Below are 21,303 nucleotides of genomic sequence, written 5' to 3'. Positions count from 1 at the left end.
GACAGTACAACGACCCTAAGCACACAGCCAAGACAATGCAGGAGTGGCTGGGGACAAGTCCCTGAATGTCCTTGAGTGGCCCAGCAAGAGCCCGGACTTGAACCAGATCGAACATCTCTGGAGAGACCTGAAAAAAACTGTGCAGCGACGCTTCCCATCCAACCTGACAGCGCTTGAGAGGATTTGCAGAGAAGAATGGGACAAACTCCCCAAATACAGGTGTGCCAAGCTTGTAGCGTCATACCCAAGAAGACTCGAGGCTGTAATCTCTGCCAAAGGTGCTTCAACAAAGTGCTGAGTGAAGGGTCTGAATAATTATGTAAATGTGATATTTCCGTTTAATTTTTTACATTTCTTATCCTGTTTTTGGTTTGTCATTATGTGGTATTGTGTGTAGATTGATGAGGGGGGGGGGACTATTTACAAAATTTTAGAATAAGGCTATAATGTAACAAAGTGGAAAAAGTGAAAGGGTCTGAATACTTTCCGAATGCACTGTATCATTCTTATTTCTATGGTTTTGAACTGTACAACTTTAGTAATGTGTTCTCTCTCTTTATGCCTCTTTCTCAGCAGGGGTCTACTAAGTCCCTGTCCCATAAGAAGAGGATCTTCCTTCCCAGGTACCAAATGCTTTTTATATTCTGTAGTAAAGGACTTGATTCAATCAATAGCAGAGAGTGATAAATGAGGCCAGTGATATAATCTGGTTAAAGTTGTCTGTCTCTCCGACAGATTTCCATCATATGGACGTTTTGGATATGTCCGCTTCAAACAGAAGCATGTCTGTTCTGCGAAATAAATGTCCAAATAATTGTATTCTCAAATAAATACATACAGTGCCTTGCGAAAGTATTCGGCCCCCTTGAAATTTGCGACCTTTTGCCACATTTCAGGCTTCAAACATAAAGATATAAAACTGTATTTTTTTGTGAAGAATCAACAACAAGTGGGACACAATCATGAAGTGGAACGACATTTATTGGATATTTCAAACTTTTTTAACAAATCAAAAACTGAAAAATTGGGCGTGCAAAATTATTCAGCCCCCTTAAGTTAATACTTTGTAGCGCCACCTTTTGCTGCGATTACAGCTGTAAGTCGCTTGGGGTATGTCTCTATCAGTTTTGCACATCGAGAGACTGAATTTTTTTCCCATTCCTCCTTGCAAAACAGCTCGAGCTCAGTGAGGTTGGATGGAGAGCATTTGTGAACAGCAGTTTTCAGTTCTTTCCACAGATTCTCGATTGGATTCAGGTCTGGACTTTGACTTGGCCATTCTACACCTGGATATGTTTATTTTTGAACCATTCCATTGTAGATTTTGCTTTCTGTTTTGGATCATTGTCTTGTTGGAAGTCAAATCTCCGTCCCAGTCTCAGGTCTTTTGCAGACTCCATCAGGTTTTCTTCCAGAATGGTCCTGTATTTGGCTCCATCCATCTTCCCATCAATTTTAACCATCTTCCCTGTCCCTGCTGAAGAAAAGCAGGCCCAAACCATGATGCTGCCACCACCATGTTTGACAGTGGGGATGGTGTGTTCAGCTGTGTTGCTTTTACGCCAAACATAACGTTTTGCATTGTTGCCAAAAAGTTCCATTTTGGTTTCATCTGATCAGAGCACCTTCTTCCACATGTTTGGTGTGTCTCCCAGGTGGCTTGTGGCAAACTTTAAACGACACTTTTTATGGATATCTTTAAGAAATGGCTTTCTTCTTGCCACTCTTCCATAAAGGCCAGATTTGTGCAATATACGACTGATTGTTGTCCTATGGACAGAGTCTCCCACCTCAGCTGTAGATCTCTGCAGTTCATCCAGAGTGATCATGGGCCTCTTGGCTGCATCTCTGATCAGTCTTCTCCTTGTATGAGCTGAAAGTTTATAGGGACAGCCAGGTCTTGGTAGATTTGCAGTGGTCTGATACTCCTTCCATTTCAATATTATCGCTTGCACAGTGCTCCTTGGGATGTTTAAAGCTTGGGAAATCTTTTTGTATCCAAATCCGGCTTTAAACTTCTTCACAACAGTATCTCGGACCTGCCTGGTGTGTTCCTTGTTCTTCATGATGCTCTCTGCGCTTTTAACGGACCTCTGAGACTATCACAGTGCAGGTGCATTTATACGGAGACTTGATTACACACAGGTGGATTGTATTTATCATCATTAGTCATTTAGGTCAACATTGGATCATTCAGAGATCCTCACTGAACTTCTGGAGAGAGTTTGCTGCACTGAAAGTAAAGGGGCTGAATAATTTTGCACGCCCAATTTTTCAGTTTTTGATTTGTTAAAAAAGTTTGAAATATCCAATAAAGGTTGTTCCACTTCATGATTGTGTCCCACTAGTTGTTGATTCTTCACAAAAAAATACAGTTTTATATCTTTATGTTTGAAGCCTGAAATGTGGCAAAAGGTCGCAAAGTTCAAGGGGGCCGAATACTTTCGCAAGGCACTATGTATGAAGTGGGTAAAAACAGTATGGAAACATTATTTAAGGGACCAGTGTTCCATGACTATGTACATAGAGTAGCAGCCTCTAAGGTGCATGTTAGAGTAACCAGGAGGTAGCCGCCTAGTGACAATGACTGAAGTTGTGGGCAGATTTACCGGGCGGAGGCCGGCTAGTGGTGACTATTTAGCAGTGATGGCCTTGAGATAGAAGCTGTTTTTCAGTCTCTCGATACAAGATTTGATGCACATATACTGACCTCGGGTGGCTGAGGTCGTTGATGATCTTCTTGGCCTTCGCGTGACACCGGGTGCTGTAGGTGTCCCGGAGGGCAGTATGACCCCAGTGAAGCGTTGGGCAGACCGCACCACCCTCTGGAGAGCCCTGCGGTTGCGGACGGTGCAGTTGCCGTACCAAGCAGACAGGATGCTCTCAATGGTGCATCTGTAAAGGTTTCTTGGGGTCTTAGGGGCCAAGTCGAATTTCTTCAGCCTCCTGAGGTTGAAGAGGCGCCTTCTTGACCACACTGTCTGTGCGGGTGGACCATTTCAGATTATCAGTGATGTGTACGCCAAGGAACTTGAACCTTTTCACTTTCTCCACTGTGGCCTCGTCTGTGTATGGGGGCGTGCTCCCTTTGCTGTCTCCTGAAGTCCACGATCAGCTCCTTTGTTTTGATGAGGTAGAGGTTATTTTTTCTGTCACCACTCAGGATAGGAAGGGAAACATGTATTCTGAGGTCCAAGCAGTCACAGGTGTCGTGTCCAATAGGCTAAATGGAATTTAACTTGCCATATAATTACTCCTGTTTATACAAAAATACATTAAATCCACCAGAGAGCATGATTTAGGCACAGAAGATCATTAGCTTCTTTTTTTTTAATAGCTTTTTTAAATAGCTGTGGATTGTTTTAAATCGCCATGGTATAAGCACGCAATTTGGGTAAATAGCTGATTGTTGATTTGCGGCTGTTGGTGAAAAGCATCTAAAATAAGCCTAAGCCTATCGTAGTATTTCAAGATACGGTGGCTGGGGAAAAAAGAGAGGAGACAAAGAAAAAACGAACTGGTCTTTAGTTAGGCTATCAAACTCCTGAACTCGCAATAGGTTATTGAGCTAACAGTAGCTTATCGTATTGGCACTATAGCCGATGGCATCGGCCATATCACCGGTGAGTGTGCATATTCACTGTCTTTGGGCGAATCCGTCCGTATTCACTGTCATTGGGCGAGTCCGTGCTCCTGGAAAGCTTTTTTTGGGACAATAATTTCCTCCTCCAGGGTAGATAGACATCATAGTCTACAACATGTCTCCCATTTTCATAGGCCTTGATTAGATGGTTGCGTTCAAAGACAAGGCAGTTTTTTGTTGATCTTAGTTTGTCCGTGTTAGCAGAGTAGCCTACCCTGTCACTTTTGTGCTATTAAAGTTCTGCTATTGTCTTCAGTCATGGAATAAAAGTGGCATGGAATTGCATGAAATATGTTTATAAAAGGCCATGTTTTTTTCTCATATTTCTCTTGGCTCCTCCTAAAACATCTCCCTCGAGCTGGGGCTGAGCTCTGGATGTGTGCTAAGAAAGGAGAGGAAAAGCAGAACGGTATTTTTTTTGCTAACAGTGAGTCAGTTCCCACTGGGCACAACTGGTTGAATCAAGGTTGTTTCGATGTAATCTGTCAACTTATTGTGATGTGGAATCTATGTGCAAATATATTGGATTTTGAAAAAGTGTAATTAAAATAAACTGTTGTTTTGAGGGTGAAAGTTCAACATAGACAAACCTTGTACGAAATATGGTGAATTTGTACCTTCAAAACAACGTCAGATCTTCAACGTTCTATCCAACGTCAGAAAAAAAACTAGAATGGGAAGTACCTCCTAGTGGAGAATTGATCTATCTACAGCTACCCTTTGGCCTCCCACCCAGGGTTTTAACCAAGCCCAGCCATGATATTTGTCACTGACTATTACCAATGTGCTACCATAAGAGATCTCCTCTTAAAAACTAAATAGATTCACTGTTGTTATCGAATTCATTCCAAAGGGTAGGTTTAACAGTGCAAATGAAATGTGACCATACAGTCATATCATCAATAATTCTCTTTAGGCCTAGATATCTTTTGCAGTCATCAACAGCCATTGTTCCAATTCAACCCAGAATTCAACTAAAAATAGACAATACAATAGGCCTAGGGTTTCCAGCTCTGGTTCATTTAAAATGTAATGATATTGAATTGTGTTTGGTTGTCAAAGCAACAACATTTGAACATTCGAAGGAGATGTATTAGGTTGTAGACTTTGGTTGGCCAGACCTGGACTTCCTCCATTTGACCCTTTCACAGCCATCAAACTCTAACTGTTTTAAAGTCATTCCTCTTGCAACTGAGTTAGGAAGGACACCTGTATCTTTGTAGTGACTGGGTGTGTTGATACACCGTCCAAAGTGTAATTAAAACCTTCACCATGCTCAAAAGGGATATTCAATGTTTTCACCCATCTACCAATAGGTGCCCTTTGCTAGGCATTGGAAAACCTCCCTGGTATTTGTGGTTGAATCTGTCTGAAATTCACTGCTCGGCTGAGGGACCTTACAGATAGATAGTGGTATGTGTGGGGTACAGAGATTGCGGTAGTCATTCAAAACACTATTATTGCACACCGGGTGAGTCCATGTAATTTATTAAGTGACTTGTTAAGCAAAGGTTTTACTCCTGAACTTATTTAGGCTTTGACAAACAAGGGGGTTGAAGACCTATTGACGACTCGAGACATTTCAGCTTTTCATAATTGAATTCATTTGTCATAAAAAAAAAAAACATCATTCCACTTTGACATAATGGGGCCAATGACGACAAAAATCTCAATTGAATCATGTTAAATACAGGCTGTAACGCAACAAAATATGGAAGAAGGGTGTGAATACTTTCTGAAAGCACTGTAGTTTTAACTGCAATCCAAGTAATTTGGTTCTGCTATTAGATGAAGCACAGTGATCATTTCATTCATTCATCTGTTGTATAAATAAACATAATATCTGACATTGTAGTCCCATTTGAACTTTGCTGTGCTTTTAAATGGTTGGAAGTGCAGAGATAGACATCTGGGTGACAGCCAAACCAAAAATCCGACATTGTTTTTCCAGTGGAATTTGGTTGTGCATTTAGATGGTTGAAAGCATAGTGATAACACATTGGAAATTCAGCTAACTTTTGGCTTTCTTTTTGAGTGGATGTATATGGGTTTTAATCTCATTGATCAACCAAATATTACCCAATTATCCATGTTGAAATGGTGGTGGTGTGCCCAGTGGGTTATATTATTAACCTAATTTATGACTCTCCAATCTACTCATCATGTTAGGAATAGTAGACTATATTGCATTCATCTGCAAATGCAATGAGAGATGCATGCAATATTTTATCATAAAGGTGATTTTTTTATTTAAAAAAATAATAATAATAATTGTTTCGCTTCCCCTAACTTGAAACTAATGCTCCGCCTATGCAAGCAGTCAATGCACAAGATTTCTTAATGCAATCACAGGAAGAACACTTTTGTCTTTTGGAGGGGGATCCCAGCTTTCCATTGCTAATTTGTTTATTTCTTTACGCCTACAATTGCACACGTGACATCATTTAAAAAAATGCAGTTACAACCACACAACCGGAGTTTCAAGCATGGTTTAGGATGGTTTGGGATGGTTTAGGCGCAGCTGAGCAACAGAGCTCTTGAAGGGGCAATGGCATCTTAAAAGGGCAATGACATACTTTGTAATACAATAATTATTAATAATATATTTTTTAATCATGATTCATTCTAATAACAATCAGGATGTCCGAATGGGGGTAATGGTGTAAATGCAGATGGAAAAGCACTATGCTTCAACATATGTATTTATAGCCCCCATGCTGCATCTGTTGGGCTACAGGTGATAATGCTTATTGCTAATGGCACATCTGATAATGCAAACCATGCATAGGCTATATGCATGGTCCAATATGTTAAAATAATTTTGGGGTCATTATGGAGGTGGATATTATATTTTAGATGGTGTCAGCTAAATTTGATTTTCATTCATTTTGGAGTAGAATGGTCTTTTAAAAAGGTACCAGAAGTGAGCTCCTCAGTCCTTCTACGTAGAAATTGTTCTGGGATGGACCCTGGACCCACTAAGAAAGGGGACTGGAATTGGTCAAATTCACATTTACAAAATGATCCTCATTCCCTAAAAGCATGATGGTTATGATTTTTTTTAACGTGAAAGGTGAGGTTAAATTGGCCCCAGACAATTGATCTAAGACCGACTTAAGTTTTTGCTTTAACCACAGAATAGAATAAATTATAGAGATGAACTGACTGTCTCTCTCTCTCTCCCTCTCCCTCTCTCTCTCTCTCTCTCTCGCTCGCTCGCTCGCTCTCTCTCTCTTTCTCCCCCCCCCCCCCCCCTCTCCAGGAGTAAGAGTGGGGAGTGTGCGATGGAGAGAGTGATGGCGAGGCACTATGATTTTGACCTCACCTACATCACTGAGAGGATCATCTCTGTTTTCTTCCTGCCCGATCTGGAAGAACAATGTTACCGCGGCAACTTACAGGAAGTGGCTGCCATGCTCAAGTCCAAACACCAAGACAAGTTCCTGGTGAGTTGGGGGGGAATGAGTACTGTACGTGGAGAAAGGCAATTCACATGTCCAAAATGTGAACGTTCAGGCACAAAACATAACAAAGTAGACCGAAACAGGTAAGGACTACCTGGGGATTTGTCCAATGAGAAACACTCATTTTTATTTTTCGTTACAAAACGTTTTAAAACTTTTTCCATTGCGTGTGCTAATGTACTTTTTCCATTGCGTGTACTAATGTACATGACTTTGGTGCTGGGTACATCAATTGATACATATGACTAACAAGAAGCCTGTATATTATTGTGGCTACCAAAAGTTAGTTAATTGTCGGTCAGCCAGGGGTGGGATGACATAACCTTCGAGGCTCGATGTACAGTAGGTGCAGGCTGTTGCTCCAGCCAAACAGTAACACACCTTACACAACTTACAACTAATCATAGTCCTCAATCAAGGCTTTGAGTTTTAAAATTAGGTTACTGCTGGACTGGAGCTAAAGCCTGCACAAACACTGGCCCTCGCAAGTTAAGGTTGTCCAAATCCGGGCACATATTCACGGAGTGTCAGAGTAGGAGTGCTGATCTAGGATCTGGGCCCCCCTGTCCATGTAATCTTATTCATTATGATCCAAAAGGCAAAACTGATCCTAGATCAGCACTCACTGCTCTGAGTATGGGCCCTGGTCTGAATGGAGATGAAAGGAGACAATTTGTTGAATGATAAAGTTGAAAAAAAAAAAAATCTGTTGCCAAGACTTGTTTCTCCCCTAAATGTTAATAAAACGAAAACAAAGATTTTTGTTCGTGGTGCACCATCTTCCATTACTCTTTCATATAGTTAGCAAGTGACGATTGTTCATTCTTAGGGCCCGGTCGGGTATATTAACTATGTTACTGTATGGTGTTATAAAGAAGCAATACAAACAGTATATTGTTTTTTTGTAACAAAAGGTCATTGTTTTGTTCCACCCAGCACTTTAATGTAATGTTTTCTGCATATTATGTCAGACAACTTGCGGTCAATGTTGAGACAACGGTGTGTGGTGGTTGTGTGCTTACTGGGTGTGACATTGTTGATTTCCCCTTCTCTTTGTCTCAATGTCTGCTTCTCCCAGCTCTTAAACCTTTCTGAGAAGCGTCATGACATCACCAGACTCAACCCCAAGGTAAGATGACCACCATAGAGATGCAATATAATTGTGCAATATACCTGTAATTGAGTGTGTGAAAGGACCGCACTCCAGAGTGCCACTAGTATAGTGCTCTCAAATCCTGGTTACGATCACTGCTTCCCATAGAAGGTTTATCCAGAGATGGATAACTTCACTGTGTGTGCCAAACTCAGGTTGAAGACTTTGGTTGGCCAGACCTGCACGCCCCACCCCTGGACAAGATCTGTGCCATGTGTAAGGCCATGGAGACCTGGCTCACCTCTGACCCCTGCAACGTGGTCGTCCTGCACTGCAAGGTCAGGGGAGAGGCTGTACTGTTGCGTTGCTGCTGTTTGCATTGTTTGTATTGTTTGTTCTGTTCAAATATGTCCAGTTGCCCTACATAGCTCTCTTTTTATCTTTCCTCCTCTTCTCTCTCACAGGGAAACAAGGGGAGGACGGGGGTCATCGTGGCGGCCTACATGCACTACAGCAAGATCTCTGCAGGGTATGCGATGACTGTGTGCACATGCATACTGTCAGTCATGTTGATGCAGCACGTGGGTACACTTGTACAGAGAGTTCTTGATGCTATGTTTGTGTCTATGCAGGGTGGACCAGGCCCTGACCACTCTGGCCATGAGGAAGTTCTGCGAAGACAAAGTGTCCTCCTCGCTGCAGCCCTCTCAAAACAGGCAGGAGAATCGCTCTTTTTTTTTTAATGTCACGCCACTTTTATGTCATGCCATCTTCCCAACTTTTCTCCTTCACCTTGTATGTTGCAGCTAGGTTGTCACCTGTTTGAGTATGCACCATCCCTCTTAATTCTAAATGCCCCAATCTCGCTCTCTATCTCTCTCTTCTCCTCCCCAGGTATATCTACTACTTTGGGGGTCTGCTGTCGGGGGCGATCAGGATGAACAGCAGGCCTCTGTTCCTCCACCAGGTCCTCATCCCCAGCCTGCCCAACTTCCAGGCAGCAGGAGGAGGTCAGTGTCCCAATGTGATGTAGCAGTGTTCACTACACTGTTAAATCTGAGTTGTTTCAACTCTGTAGCCAGTATACACTTCCTCAAAATAGTCAGAATTAATCTAAGATTAAGAAACTCAAGAAATCTGTCATTAATTTTGCCGAGGTAATTTTGCCGTCCTGCGATTTTACATCCAACTAAGTGTTGGGTGCATTATTTCTCAACAAAAGAAATGTGCATGAACTTGTCGTCTCTCACTGAATGACAACAAAGACTTTATTGAAGAATCCCTAATGTTAAACAAAAAAACGACAATGGGGCGTTGACTTCGGCTACCGACTACGGCAAGAAAAAATTTTGTGCTGGAAAAACCCTTACCGAAGTCCAAAACGAACAAAAACTTTAACAAATATTGTCATAATATATGCACTCTCTCCACTTCTTCTTTTAATGACCTCACATCAGCATAATCTTTCTCCCCCTGCGGTCTCTCCTATCCTTCATTCCTACGCCTACTCGCTTTCTGTGCAGGTTACTATCCTTTCCTGAAGATCTACCAGTCTCTACAGCTGGTCTACACATCAGGCATCTAGTGAGTTAATTATGTTGTTAATACCATATGGTCAGTATATTTCTCACTGTGCTCCCTTTCCACCTTCAGACACAGTAGGTACTTGGGTATCTTTGTTGGGACTTTATTCATATGTGCTACCGCTTGTGTTTACATGTGTGCTGGTCTGTGTTTATTCCAACTGAACATTGTTTGCCTGTGTTTTACTACCTTGGGGGGTGTGTTTTACAGATGATCGAATGTGTTTTGACTATGTTCACGTCTCTCTCTGTGTAGCGACCCCCAGGGCTCCAGGGCGAGAAAGCTGTGTGTGACACTCGAGCCGGCACTACTGCTGAAGGGGGACATCGTGGTGAGTGTTTAACAAAATGGACACACTAGTCATCACTCAACTAGTCAACTAGCCAACTCAACTCCTCTCCGTCTTCATCTACCAGTCCCGTCTCCTTTTCTCTTTGACCCTTTCAACAGCCAGAATCTGTAAAGCTTCAGTCATGGATCCACTTTCAGGCATATTATCCTCCATGTTGCCACCAAATATTCCATGACAATAACGTAATTTGAACTAGAATGTGATTGCCTAAGTCCTAAGTCTCAAACACAGTGTCTGTGTAAATAATAGTGTGGCCACTTAATCGCTCTCTGTGTTCCTTGTCTCTTTCTCCAGGTGAAGTGCTATCACCGGCGGCCACGTGGCTCAGAGAGGGAGGCCGTGTTCAGGCTGCAGTTCCACACCTGTACGGTGCACGGAGCTCAGCTGTGGTTTGGCAAAGGAGAGCTAGACCTGGCCTGTGCAGGTAGGTACCAGGGGTTGGATTGGTCAGCAGTATACCACCCAGAATCCCACTGATGGCTTTCCTCTGAAGGTAAGCAGGGTTGGTCCTGGTCTGTCCCTGGATGGAAGACCAGATGCTTCTGGAAGTGGTGTTGGGGGGCCAGTAAGAGGCAATCTTTCCTCTGGTTTAAAAAAATATACCAATGCCCCAGGGCAGTGATTGGGGACATTGCCCTGTGTAGGGTGCCGTCTTTTGGATGGGACATTAAACAGGTGTCCTGACTCTCTGTGGTCACTAAAGATCCAATGGCACTTGTAAGTGTAGGGTGTCCTGGCTAAATTCCCAATCTGGCCCTCATACCATCATGGCCACTTAATCATCCCCAGCTTCCAATTGGCTCATTCATCCCCTTTCCTCTCCCCTGTAACTATTCCCCAGGTTGTTGCTGCAAATAAGAATGTAGTCTCAGTCATCTTACCTGGTAAAATAAGATTTCAAAGAAAGTAAATAAAATAAGAGGTGAACGTCTGGGAGTTTAGAGAGAAGGGAATGGTTGTGTTTCAGGACGAAGTACAATCGCTCATTATCCGAACCAGTCAGACAGACACGTAAGCGCAGATTCTCACTAGCTCGCACACTCACACAGACACACCCACACAGAAATCTGACTCAGAAAATGAGAAATTGTTAGGATTACATTATTTAACAAATATTTTCTAATAGCATATTGCCATAAAAATTAACAATGTATCAGCAAACATATACCTACCAATATTCTAACTTATACATCAGAAGCAGAGAGGAAGCCCATCTCCACTGCCAACTCCAACACTCCCAGTATGGCCTCCAGTTTCTCCATCTCCTCATCAGAAAAGAGCCACTGCTCGTCAAAGCTCCCATGCTGCCTCTTCCACTACTACTTCTTCCTCAGTCAGACAAGGGGCCTCCAAGTCAGGCATCAGCTCCCTGTAGTAGAAGAATTGACACCGTCAGAAGTACTCGTAAAAGCACTGGATGTTGTACTGGAGTATGTGGATACTGCTGAAATAGGAAGTTTACATACACCTTAGCCAAATACATTTAAACTATTTTTTTCACAAATCCTGACATTGAATTCTTGTAAAAAATTATTCCCTGGCTTAGGTCAGTTAGGATCACCACTTTATTTTAAGAGTGTGAAATGTCAGAATAATAGTAGAGAATCATTTATTTAAGCTTTTAATTCTTTCATCACATTCCCAGTGGGTCAGTAGTTTACATACACTCAATTAGTATTTGGTAGCATTGCCTTTAAATTGTTTAACATGGGTCAAACATTTCAGGTAGCCTTCCACATGCTTCCCACAATAAGTTGGGTGAATTTTGGCCCATTCCTCCTGACAGAGCTGGTGTAACTGAATCAGGGTTGTAGGCTTCCTTGCTCGCACACGCTTTTTCAGTTCTGCCCACAACTTTTCTATAGGATTGAGGTCAGAGCTTTGTGATGGCCACTCCAATACCTTGACTTTGTTGTCCTTAAGCCATTTTGCCACAAAGTATGCTTGGGGTCATTGTCCATTTGGAAGTCCCATTTGCGACCAAGCTTTAACTTCCTGACTGATTTCTTGAGATGTTGCTTCAATATATCCACATAATTTTCCTGCCTCATGATGCCATCTATTTTGTGAAGTGCACCAGTCCCTCCTGCAGCAAAGCACCCCCACAACATGATGCAGCCACCCCTGTGCTTCACGGTTGGGATGGTGTTCTATGGCTTGCAAGCCTCCCCTTTTATCCTTCAAACAGTACGATGGTCATTATGGCCAAACAGTTCTATTTTTGTTTCATCAGACAAGAGGACATTTCTCCAAATAGTACGATCTTTGTCCCCATGTGCACTTGCAAACCGTAGTCTGGCTTTTTTATGGCGGTTTTGGAGCTGTGGCTTCTTCCTTGCTGAGCGGCCTTTCAGGTTATGTCGATATAGGACTCGTTTTACTGTGGATATAGATACTTTTGTACCTGTTTCTTCCAGCATCTTCACAAGGTCCTTTGCTGTTGTTCTGGAAGTCATTTGCACTTTTCACACCATAGTGTGTTCATCTCTAGGAGACAGAACGCGTCTCCTTGCTGAGCGGTATGACAGCTGCATGGTCCCATGGTGTTTATACTTGCATACTATTGTTTGTACAGCTGTACATGGTACCTTCAGGCATTTGGAAATTGCTCCCAAGGATGAACCAGACTGGTGGAGGTCTACAATTCTTGGTCTTGGCTGATTTCTTTTGATTTTCCCATGATGTCAAGCGAAGAGGCACTGAGTTTGAAGGTAGGCCTTGAAATACATCTACAGGTACACCTCCAATTGACTCAAATGAGGTCAATTAGCCTATCAGAACCTTCTAATGCCATGACATCCTTTTCTGGAATTTTCCAAGCTGTTTAAAGGCACAGTCAGCTTAGTGTATGTAAACTTCTGACCCACTGGAATTGTGATACAGTGAATTATAAGTGAAATAGTCTGTCTGTAAACAATTGTTTGAAAAATGACGTGTCATGCACAAAGTAGATGTCATAACCGACTTGCCAAAACTTTGTTAACAAGAAATTTGTGGAGTGGTTGAAAAACGAGTTTTAATGACTCACGCCTAAGTGTATGTATAAGTCATACTTCAACTGTATGTGTACCAGAAGTCCTGGTACTGCTCCATGTAAAACCCTGGGAGACTGGGGGCGGCTGCCTGCACTGGTACAGAATAGAGCAAGGGAGAGGTAGCTGGATGCACTAAGTGAGCTGTTGAACACGTGCTGAGTTGCACAACAGTCTCCCTCCCATGCAGCAAAGACTGTCTGGACTGGACTCGGCGGGGGCCTGGGGATAGAAGGGAGACTGAAGGTCTGTACTGTAGATATGAGACCTCCTCAACATCTGAGGCAGCAGGCGGGTGAATCATCCCAATGTACAGTACCAGTCAAAAGTTTGGACATACCTACTCATTCAAGGGTTTTTCTTTATTTTTACTGTTTTCTACAATGTCGAATAATAGAGAAGGCATAAATGGAATCATGTAGCAACCAAGATTGAGATTCTTCAAAGTAGCCACCCTTTGCCTTGATGATCGCTTTGCACACTCTTGGCATTCTCTCAACCACCTTCATGAGGTAGTCACCTGGAATTCATTTCAATTAAATAACAGGTGTGCCTTGTAAAAAGTGTATTTGTGAAATTAATGCATTTGAGCCAATCAGTTGTGTTGTGACAAGGTAGGGGTGGTATACAGAAGATAGCCCTTTTTGGTAAAAGACCATATTATGGCAAGAACAGCACAAATAAGCAAAGAGAAATGACAGTCCATCATTACTTTAAGACATGAAGGTCAGTCAATCCGGAAATTTCATGAACTTTGAACGTTTCTTCAAGTGCAGTCGCAAAAACCATCAAGCGCTATGATGAAACTGGCTCTCATGAGGACCGCCACAGGAAAGGAAGACCCAGAGTTACCTCTACTGCAGAGGATAAGTTCATTAGAGTTAACTGCAACTCAGATTGCAGCCAAAATAAATGCTTCATAGAGTTCAAGTACAGATACATCTCAACATCAACTGTTCAGAGGAGACTGTGTGAATCAGGCCTTCATGGTCGAATTGCTGCAAAGAAAACACTACTAAAGGACACAAATAAGAAAAAGAGTCTTGCTTGGGCCAAGATGAGCAATGGACATTAGACCGGTGAAAATCTGTCCTTTTTGGTCTGATCAGTCCAAATTTTAGATTTTTGGTTCCAACCGCTGTGTCTTTATGAGACGCAGAGTAGGTGAACGGATTATCTCTGCATGTGTAGTTCCCACCGTGAAGCATGGAGGAGTTGGTGTGGGGGTGCTTTGCTGGTGACACTGTCAATGATATATTTAGAATTCAAGGCAACTTACCAGCATGGCTACCACAGCATTCTGCAGTGATGCGCCATCCCATCTGGTTTGCGCTTAGTGGGACTGTCATTTGTTTTTCAACAGGGCATTGACCCAACACACTTCCAGGCTATGTAAGGGCTATTTGACCAAGAAAGAGAGTGATGGAGTGCTGCATCAGATGACCTGGCCTCCACAATCACCCAATCTCAACCCAATTGAAATGGTTTAGGATGAGTTGGACTGCAGAGTGAAGGAAAAGCAGCCAACAAGTGCTCAGCATATGTGAGAACTCCTTCAAGACTGTTGGAATAGCATTCCTCTTGAAGCTGGTTGAGAGAATGCCAAGAGTGTGCAAAGATGTCATCAAGGCAAAGGGTGGCTGCTTTGAAGAATGTAAAATGTATTTTGATTTGATTAACATTTTATTTTTATTACTACATGATTCTATTTGTGTTATTTCATGATTTTAATATATTCACTATTATTCTACAAGAAAATAGTAAAAATAAAGAAAACCCCTTGAATGAGTAGGTGTGTCCAAACCTTTGACTGGTAATTAAAAGTTTATGTTAAAAATGTGTGATTTTAAGAGTGAAAACTGGGAAAAACGGAAGCCAGGAAAAACTAAATGGAGAAAATGAAATGTGGGGAAAAAAATGATTGATTCAATGAAATAGAATGGGCATGGACTTTCAAATCGAAATAAAATGGGTTGAGCTGCCATCTTCGATTATGATGTCTTAACATTCTAACATTACAATTAAATTTGTCATTAGCCATTACAGATTTTTCAAAGCAAGCCCTGTTTTCATTTCAAGTTAACGTATTTTAAATATAATTCAAGAGTACACATTTCAAAACATTTTTTTTATCTTGTAACATGCTGTTTATTCCAACAGATAAAATAATGATAAATATATCTGCGTTACGCCAGAATCTGTTTCCTTGAAATGGTTCAATTCACATCATCTACCTCCAAAAAATGTAAGAGCTCCGCCAAGCCACGCTAATGCACTAAGTTATGCTACAAAAATAGATACAGACATGAAATATAGACACAGATTAATGAAATCATCATGCATGTATATAAGATTAAAAGAAAAGCATACATGACATAGGCCTGCTGAAGCCCAGGCCGTGAGCAGGCAAACAGGCCCAACCCCCACTCTTCCACTAGCCCAAGCCAATGGCATGTACCAGATGCTCAGCAGGCTCTGCTCACACTTAGTGGTCTGAGGCCAAACCACACGACTAACAACATTGGACACTTTATGGTACAGTTATCAGTTATCTATCCAAAACGGACACGTATGGCTAAACCACTTCTCCAATCTTTTTGGCCCTATAACAAAGAACAAACAGCAAAAAAATATACATGATCAAATACACATTTTAGAATCAACTATTAAAGACTACCAGAACTACTGGGTTATCCAATTACATTGAATGAACTACAGAACAAAATACAAACCCTCCAACCCAAAAAGGCCTGTGGGGTTGATGGTATCCTAAATGAAATGATAAAATATACAGACCACAAATGCCAGTTGGCTATACTTAAACTCTTTAACATCAACCTTTAGCTCTGGCATCTTCCCCAATATTTGGAACCAAGGACTGATCACCCCAATCCACAAAAGTGGAGACAAATTTGACCCCAATAAATACCGTGGGATATGTGTCAACAGCAACATTGGGAAAATCCTCTGCATTACCATTAACAGCAGACTCATACATTTCCTCAGTGAAAACAATGTACTAGGCACATTTCAAATGGCTTTTTACCAAATTACCACACGACAGACCATGTATTCACCCTGCAAACTCTAATTAAAAAACATACAAACCAAAAGAAAGGCAAAGTCTTATAAAATCCATCTACACGAACAACAAGTGTGCGGTTAAAATTGGCAACAAAAAAACAAAAATGTCTTTCAACAGGGCCATGGGATGAGACCGGGATGCAGCTTAAGCCCCACCCTCGTCAACATATAAATCAACAAATTGGCGAGGGCACTAGAACAGTCTGCAGCACCCGAGCCTCACCCTACTAGAATCCAGTGGCGGGCCTGGGCCTTCAGTGAGGTCCTACACAGTCCCACCCGAATTAATCCACCTCTTATTACCATCATTATGATGCCACTGCTCTGGACACTATACATTTAGACAGAAACGCAGTATAACCAGGCGTTGCGTCGCACCCAAAGCAGTTTCACCGTGATGATAAAGACACAACTATTCACTGAAAATAAAAGAAAGAAAACAAATAATTTGCAACATAGGCTATTTGCCATTTTATTTTGTTAATATATAGGCTATTTAATATTAACGAGATAAAATGCGAAACATGCATACACATTTAATAGTGTTCCGTGACTCTCTGTTTTGCTGGAGAAGGCTGTTTGCGGGATTTTTTTCCGGTAGGTCTGAAAGTGCTGGGGGTCTAGGAGGGAGATAAACATACATTTTTCGTGGTCTTGAAATCTGTTTCGTATCTGGCAAAGAATGTTGTCCAGAATATGCCTGTGGAGTTGTTAGTAGTATGTGCGAGGGTCTCCTTGTGCTGGGCCTCTGCGTGCGCTGGGTGAACTTGAGATGCGTGCTGTGTCATCGTAGATTTGACTGAACCCGCGCCTCTCTCGCTCAATTGTAACAATAGGCATTCCCAGCAGTGCAGTTTGCAGTGCTTATCGGAGCCTGTGAGCCGTTGATAGCGCTCATAGTTGGAACTTTGAAAGTGGCGAACGAACCCCTTTCCCGCCTGTGGCAGGCTTTGTAGCGTCGGCGTCGGGCGACCTCTCCTTACAATGTCTAACTTTTCTTGAAAAGTTCGTCTTGAGAATGGCGTTATAATTATATCCTCGACCAAATCGATATCTTCTCCTCCTTCCGCAATTGTGGGTTGAAAAAACAGCTTAGTAGTACGCAAATTAATTTGTTTATCAAATTCAGTTTCCTAGTTCTGAGGTTCTGCATAGACCTGCCCATAGGACCTGCCTCTCAATATTGGTAATCCAATCAAAAGACGAGCACGCACTACGCCTGCTAGCTGGCATACAATAGTCAACTCTAAAGCTGATTGGTTGACACTACATTTTAATTTCCATTCACTTTAAGCTACAAGCGCCCGCACTGTTGATTCTGAAGGCCTAAAGGGCAGATTTTAGATCCCTGGCAACACATGATGGCTGAATATGATTGGATAAAATATCTAACATCTAACCAGCCCTCCAAATCTCAACCTGGGGCTGGAAGAAGTGCAACCAAGAGGAAAGCTATGAAATGAAGAGTATAACTCTTACTCTGGGGAATAATTTAATACATATTTGTGGGAAAATATATTTTAAAAATATATATATTCTGATGATGTTTAGGCCAGCAGAGAAGGCCTTGCTGTCCCTGACGGCCCACCACTGCTAGAATCTGAAGTCAAAAGTCTGCTGATGATCTGGTGCTTCTGTCCCCAACCAAGGAGGGCCTACAGCAGCATTTAGATGTTTTATTTTATATTTTACTTTATTTAACTAGGCAAGTTAGTTAAGAACAAAACTCTCCCCTAACCCGGACGACGCTGGGCCAATTGTGCGCCGCTGAACTCCCGATCACGGCCGGTTGTGATACAGCCTGGGGTAGAACCAGGGTGTGTAATGACGCCGCTAGCACTGAGATGCAGTGCCTTAGACCGCTGCGCCACTCGGGAGCAAGATATTCTGCACAGATTCTGTCAGAGTTGGGCCCTGACAGTAAATCACAGTAAGACACAAATAATGGTGTTCTAAACAAGGTCCAGTTGAAAGGACCACAAATACAAATTCTATCTAGACACCGTTGCCCTAGAGCACATAAACTATAAATACCTCGGCCTAAACATCAGCGCCACAGGTAACTTCCACAAAGCTGTGAACGAGCTGAAAAACAAGGCAAGAAGAGCCTTCTATGCCATCAAAAGGAACATAAAATTTGACATACCAATTAGGATCTGGCTAAAACTAAGAATAAAAAAAATGGGACCAACACCAAATTGAGACTGTGTACAACGTAAAACATCAAATAATGCAAGCCGATACCCACTAATGATCAAAATCCAGAAAAGAGACCGTTAAATTCTACAACCACCTAAAAGGAAGTGATTCTCAAACCTTCCATAACAAAGCCATCACCTACAGAGAGATGAACCTTGAGAAGAGTTCCCTAAGCAAGCTGGTACTGGGGCTCTGTTCACAAACAGACCCCACAGAGCCCCAGGACAGCAACACAATTAGACCCAACCAAATCATGACAAAACAAAAAGATAATTTCTTGACACATTGGAAAGAATTAACAAAAAAACAGAACACACAGTGACAGAATACCTGACCACTGTGACTGACCCAAACTTAAGGAAAGCTTTGACTATGTACAGACTCAGTGAGCATAGCCTTGCTATTGAGAAAGGCCGCCATAGGCAGACCTGGCTCTCAAGAGAAGACATGCTATGTTCACACTGCCCACAAAATTAAGTGGAAACTGAGATGCACTTTCTAACCTCCTGCCAAATGTATGACCATATCAGAGACACATTTCCCTCAGATTACACAGATCCACAACGAATTTGAAAACAAACCCAATTTAGATAAACTCCCATATCTATTGGGTGAAATACCAGTGTGCCATCACAGCAGCAAGATTTGTGACCTGTTGCCACAAGAAAAGGGCAACCAGTGAACAAACAACATTGTAAATACATCCCATATTTATGTTTATTTATTTTCCTTTTTCTACTTGAACTATTTGCACATACCATAACATTTGTAATGTCTGGATTCTTTGTAATGTTTACTGTAAATTTTTGTTAATTTCACTTTTGTTTATTTTCTAGTTCACTTGCTTTGACAATGTTAACATATGTTTCCCATGCCACTAAAACCCTGAAATGAGAGAGATTTCTGTGATGTTTATCTCTCTGTAGATGACCGGTTCCCTCCAGATGCCACAGTGGAGTTTATCTTCTCCTACGGCCTAGAGAAAATGAAAGGTACTGCTCGTTTGTGTGCACACAACATACTTATTGTTTTTATACGTGCGTGTGTGTTATATTTTATTTCTCTCTCTTCACAGGGCGAGAGTACCGTAAGAATGACCCCTCTGTTACAGTGGACTACAGCACTTCAGACCCTGTGGTGCGCTGGGACTCATATGAGAACTTCAACCTTCACCACCAGGATAGCATTGAGGGTAAGGGTGAAACACGCATGCACACACTATATCACACACACACATAAGCCTATACCACCAGGACACATCAGAGAGAACACACACACTCACAGCTAACCCTGTATCATTCTCTAATTGTCAGACATCTCCCACACGCGGGGCCCCCTGGATGGGAGTCTGTACGCCCAGGTGAAGAAGCGTCGGGGGCCGGGCTCTGTCGGTGCCTCTGGGGCCTCTCCCAACGGATACCCCCCAAGCAGCTCCACAAACAAGCCCCCTTCCCAGGCCCAGCCTCAAACCCAGCCCCTTTCCCTCAGCTCCGACTCGGGGCACTCCTCCACCCTCGAGGAACTCCCCCCTCGCCCCCTGCCCCGTCTGGAGAAAGAGAAGGAAGAGATGGACTGTCCTCTGAGGAGGATAGAGGGGGAAGGTGAAGAGAGGGAATGGGTGAGGCAGAGGGACAGGGAGACGGCCATTTTGGATGACAGAGAGTCTGTGCCGGATGGAGGGTCAAGGCGGGAGCAGCGGTCATGTTGCGTTCAAGCTGGCCACGGTCCGAGATGTCAGAGGTGTGGGGAGGCACCGGGTTGGGAGAGGGTGAGAGAGAGGGAGCCATGCCTTGCAAATGGACATTACATGGACCGCTGTAACAGAACCAAGGGGAATCCAAAGAGCCGAACGCTTCCCGCCTTACCCTGCCAGCAGCCTGCGTCTCCTCGCCCTCTCTCGCCCCACCTGGACTTGTGCCATCACCATAGCGCCCATCCCCTGCCCGAGTTGCCGTGGGAACCCCCCCCGCCCCCCTTACCCTATCTCCATCACCCCTGCTACCCCTACCCCGCCCCTGAACACGTCCACCCACACGCCCACACTCTCCCAGCCTCCAATAGGGTCTTCTGCGGCGGGGAGGAATGTCAGCTCTTTCATTACCCCGCCCACGCCCCCCTTTCCGCTCGTGTCTCCCACCAATCGCTGCCCTCCAGTCCATATAGGGAGATGTTTTTCAGACCGGCGGCTCCTCCCCCTGGTGGCTGCCCATGTCGGGACTGCACCTGCAGGCGAGGGCACCAATCGGCTTCAGCCAGAGCCTTCCACCCGCTGCGCCCGGACCAACCACAGAGCCCACACTGGGCTCGAGGGCGGGACTCTGAGCTGTGGGACAGGGAGGCCGGGTTGAGGCGGGGGAGGGAGGGGCCTTCTCAGCTTTGGGAGGCGGAGAATCTATGGGAGGCGGAGCGAGAGGCAGAGATTTGGCAGCGTTCAGTGGGAGGGATGTCGTCCTCTAGAGGCCATCACTCCCCTCTGGGTCAAGGTCACGACCCTTCTGTTTTCCTGCTAGGCCCTAACCTGCCTAGGTATCCCAGCCCCCACCCCCTCCTGGACAGCCCCCGTGGCAGCAGTGGGTACCACACCCCTCAACCCCCCCTACACTCCTGCCCCTGCGAGCCCTACCAGCAGGTCTCCCCCTCGGAGAGCCACGGGAGCCGGGGGTACGCCTCGGGGTACCAGTCCGGGTCTGCCTCGCCCCTGCCCCCTGGTGGCACAAACTCGAGTGCCTCCCCCTCGGAACCACCCATCGACCGGCAGCAACAGACTGATGGACACACTGGTAAGTGCATAATACATGTACTGTGTTATGCACCTGTTTACACTAGATGGATCAGATCTAACTGGACCTTCT

The 21,303-nt window shown here is 43.6% G+C and overlaps 1 protein-coding gene across 13 annotated transcripts in view; it reads left to right on the top strand.

The window, feature by feature from the left end:
• Positions 1-21,303, top strand: part of LOC139370745 (tensin-2-like) — a 79,848-nt gene that overhangs the window by 35,469 nt on the left and 23,076 nt on the right. For 9 of the 13 annotated variants that reach the window (XR_011627175.1, XR_011627172.1, XR_011627174.1 and 6 more), the window contains 13 exons: positions 574-623; positions 6,906-7,089; positions 8,186-8,236; positions 8,416-8,538; positions 8,665-8,729; positions 8,833-8,916; positions 9,095-9,210; positions 9,724-9,784; positions 10,040-10,115; positions 10,431-10,560; positions 19,378-19,443; positions 19,527-19,643; positions 19,765-21,231. Coding sequence is in view for 9 of the 13 variants with exons in the window: in XM_071110420.1 (XP_070966521.1) it covers positions 574-623; positions 6,906-7,089; positions 8,186-8,236; positions 8,416-8,538; positions 8,665-8,729; positions 8,833-8,916; positions 9,095-9,210; positions 9,724-9,784; positions 10,040-10,115; positions 10,431-10,560; positions 19,378-19,443; positions 19,527-19,643; positions 19,765-21,231 (2,590 nt within the window). In the remaining 4 variants the exon portion in view is untranslated. The remainder of the gene's footprint in view (positions 1-573; positions 624-6,905; positions 7,090-8,185; positions 8,237-8,415; positions 8,539-8,664; positions 8,730-8,832; positions 8,917-9,094; positions 9,211-9,723; positions 9,785-10,039; positions 10,116-10,430; positions 10,561-19,377; positions 19,444-19,526; positions 19,644-19,764; positions 21,232-21,303) is intronic. The other 4 variants (XM_071110421.1, XM_071110418.1, XM_071110419.1 and 1 more) reach the window with 1 other exon arrangement.

Source organism: Oncorhynchus clarkii, chromosome 17, assembly GCF_045791955.1.
Source record: "Oncorhynchus clarkii lewisi isolate Uvic-CL-2024 chromosome 17, UVic_Ocla_1.0, whole genome shotgun sequence".
NCBI lineage: Eukaryota > Metazoa > Chordata > Actinopteri > Salmoniformes > Salmonidae > Oncorhynchus > Oncorhynchus clarkii.
The sequence above is the reverse complement of the archived record's forward strand: the minus strand, read 5'-3'. Positions and strand labels throughout refer to the sequence as shown.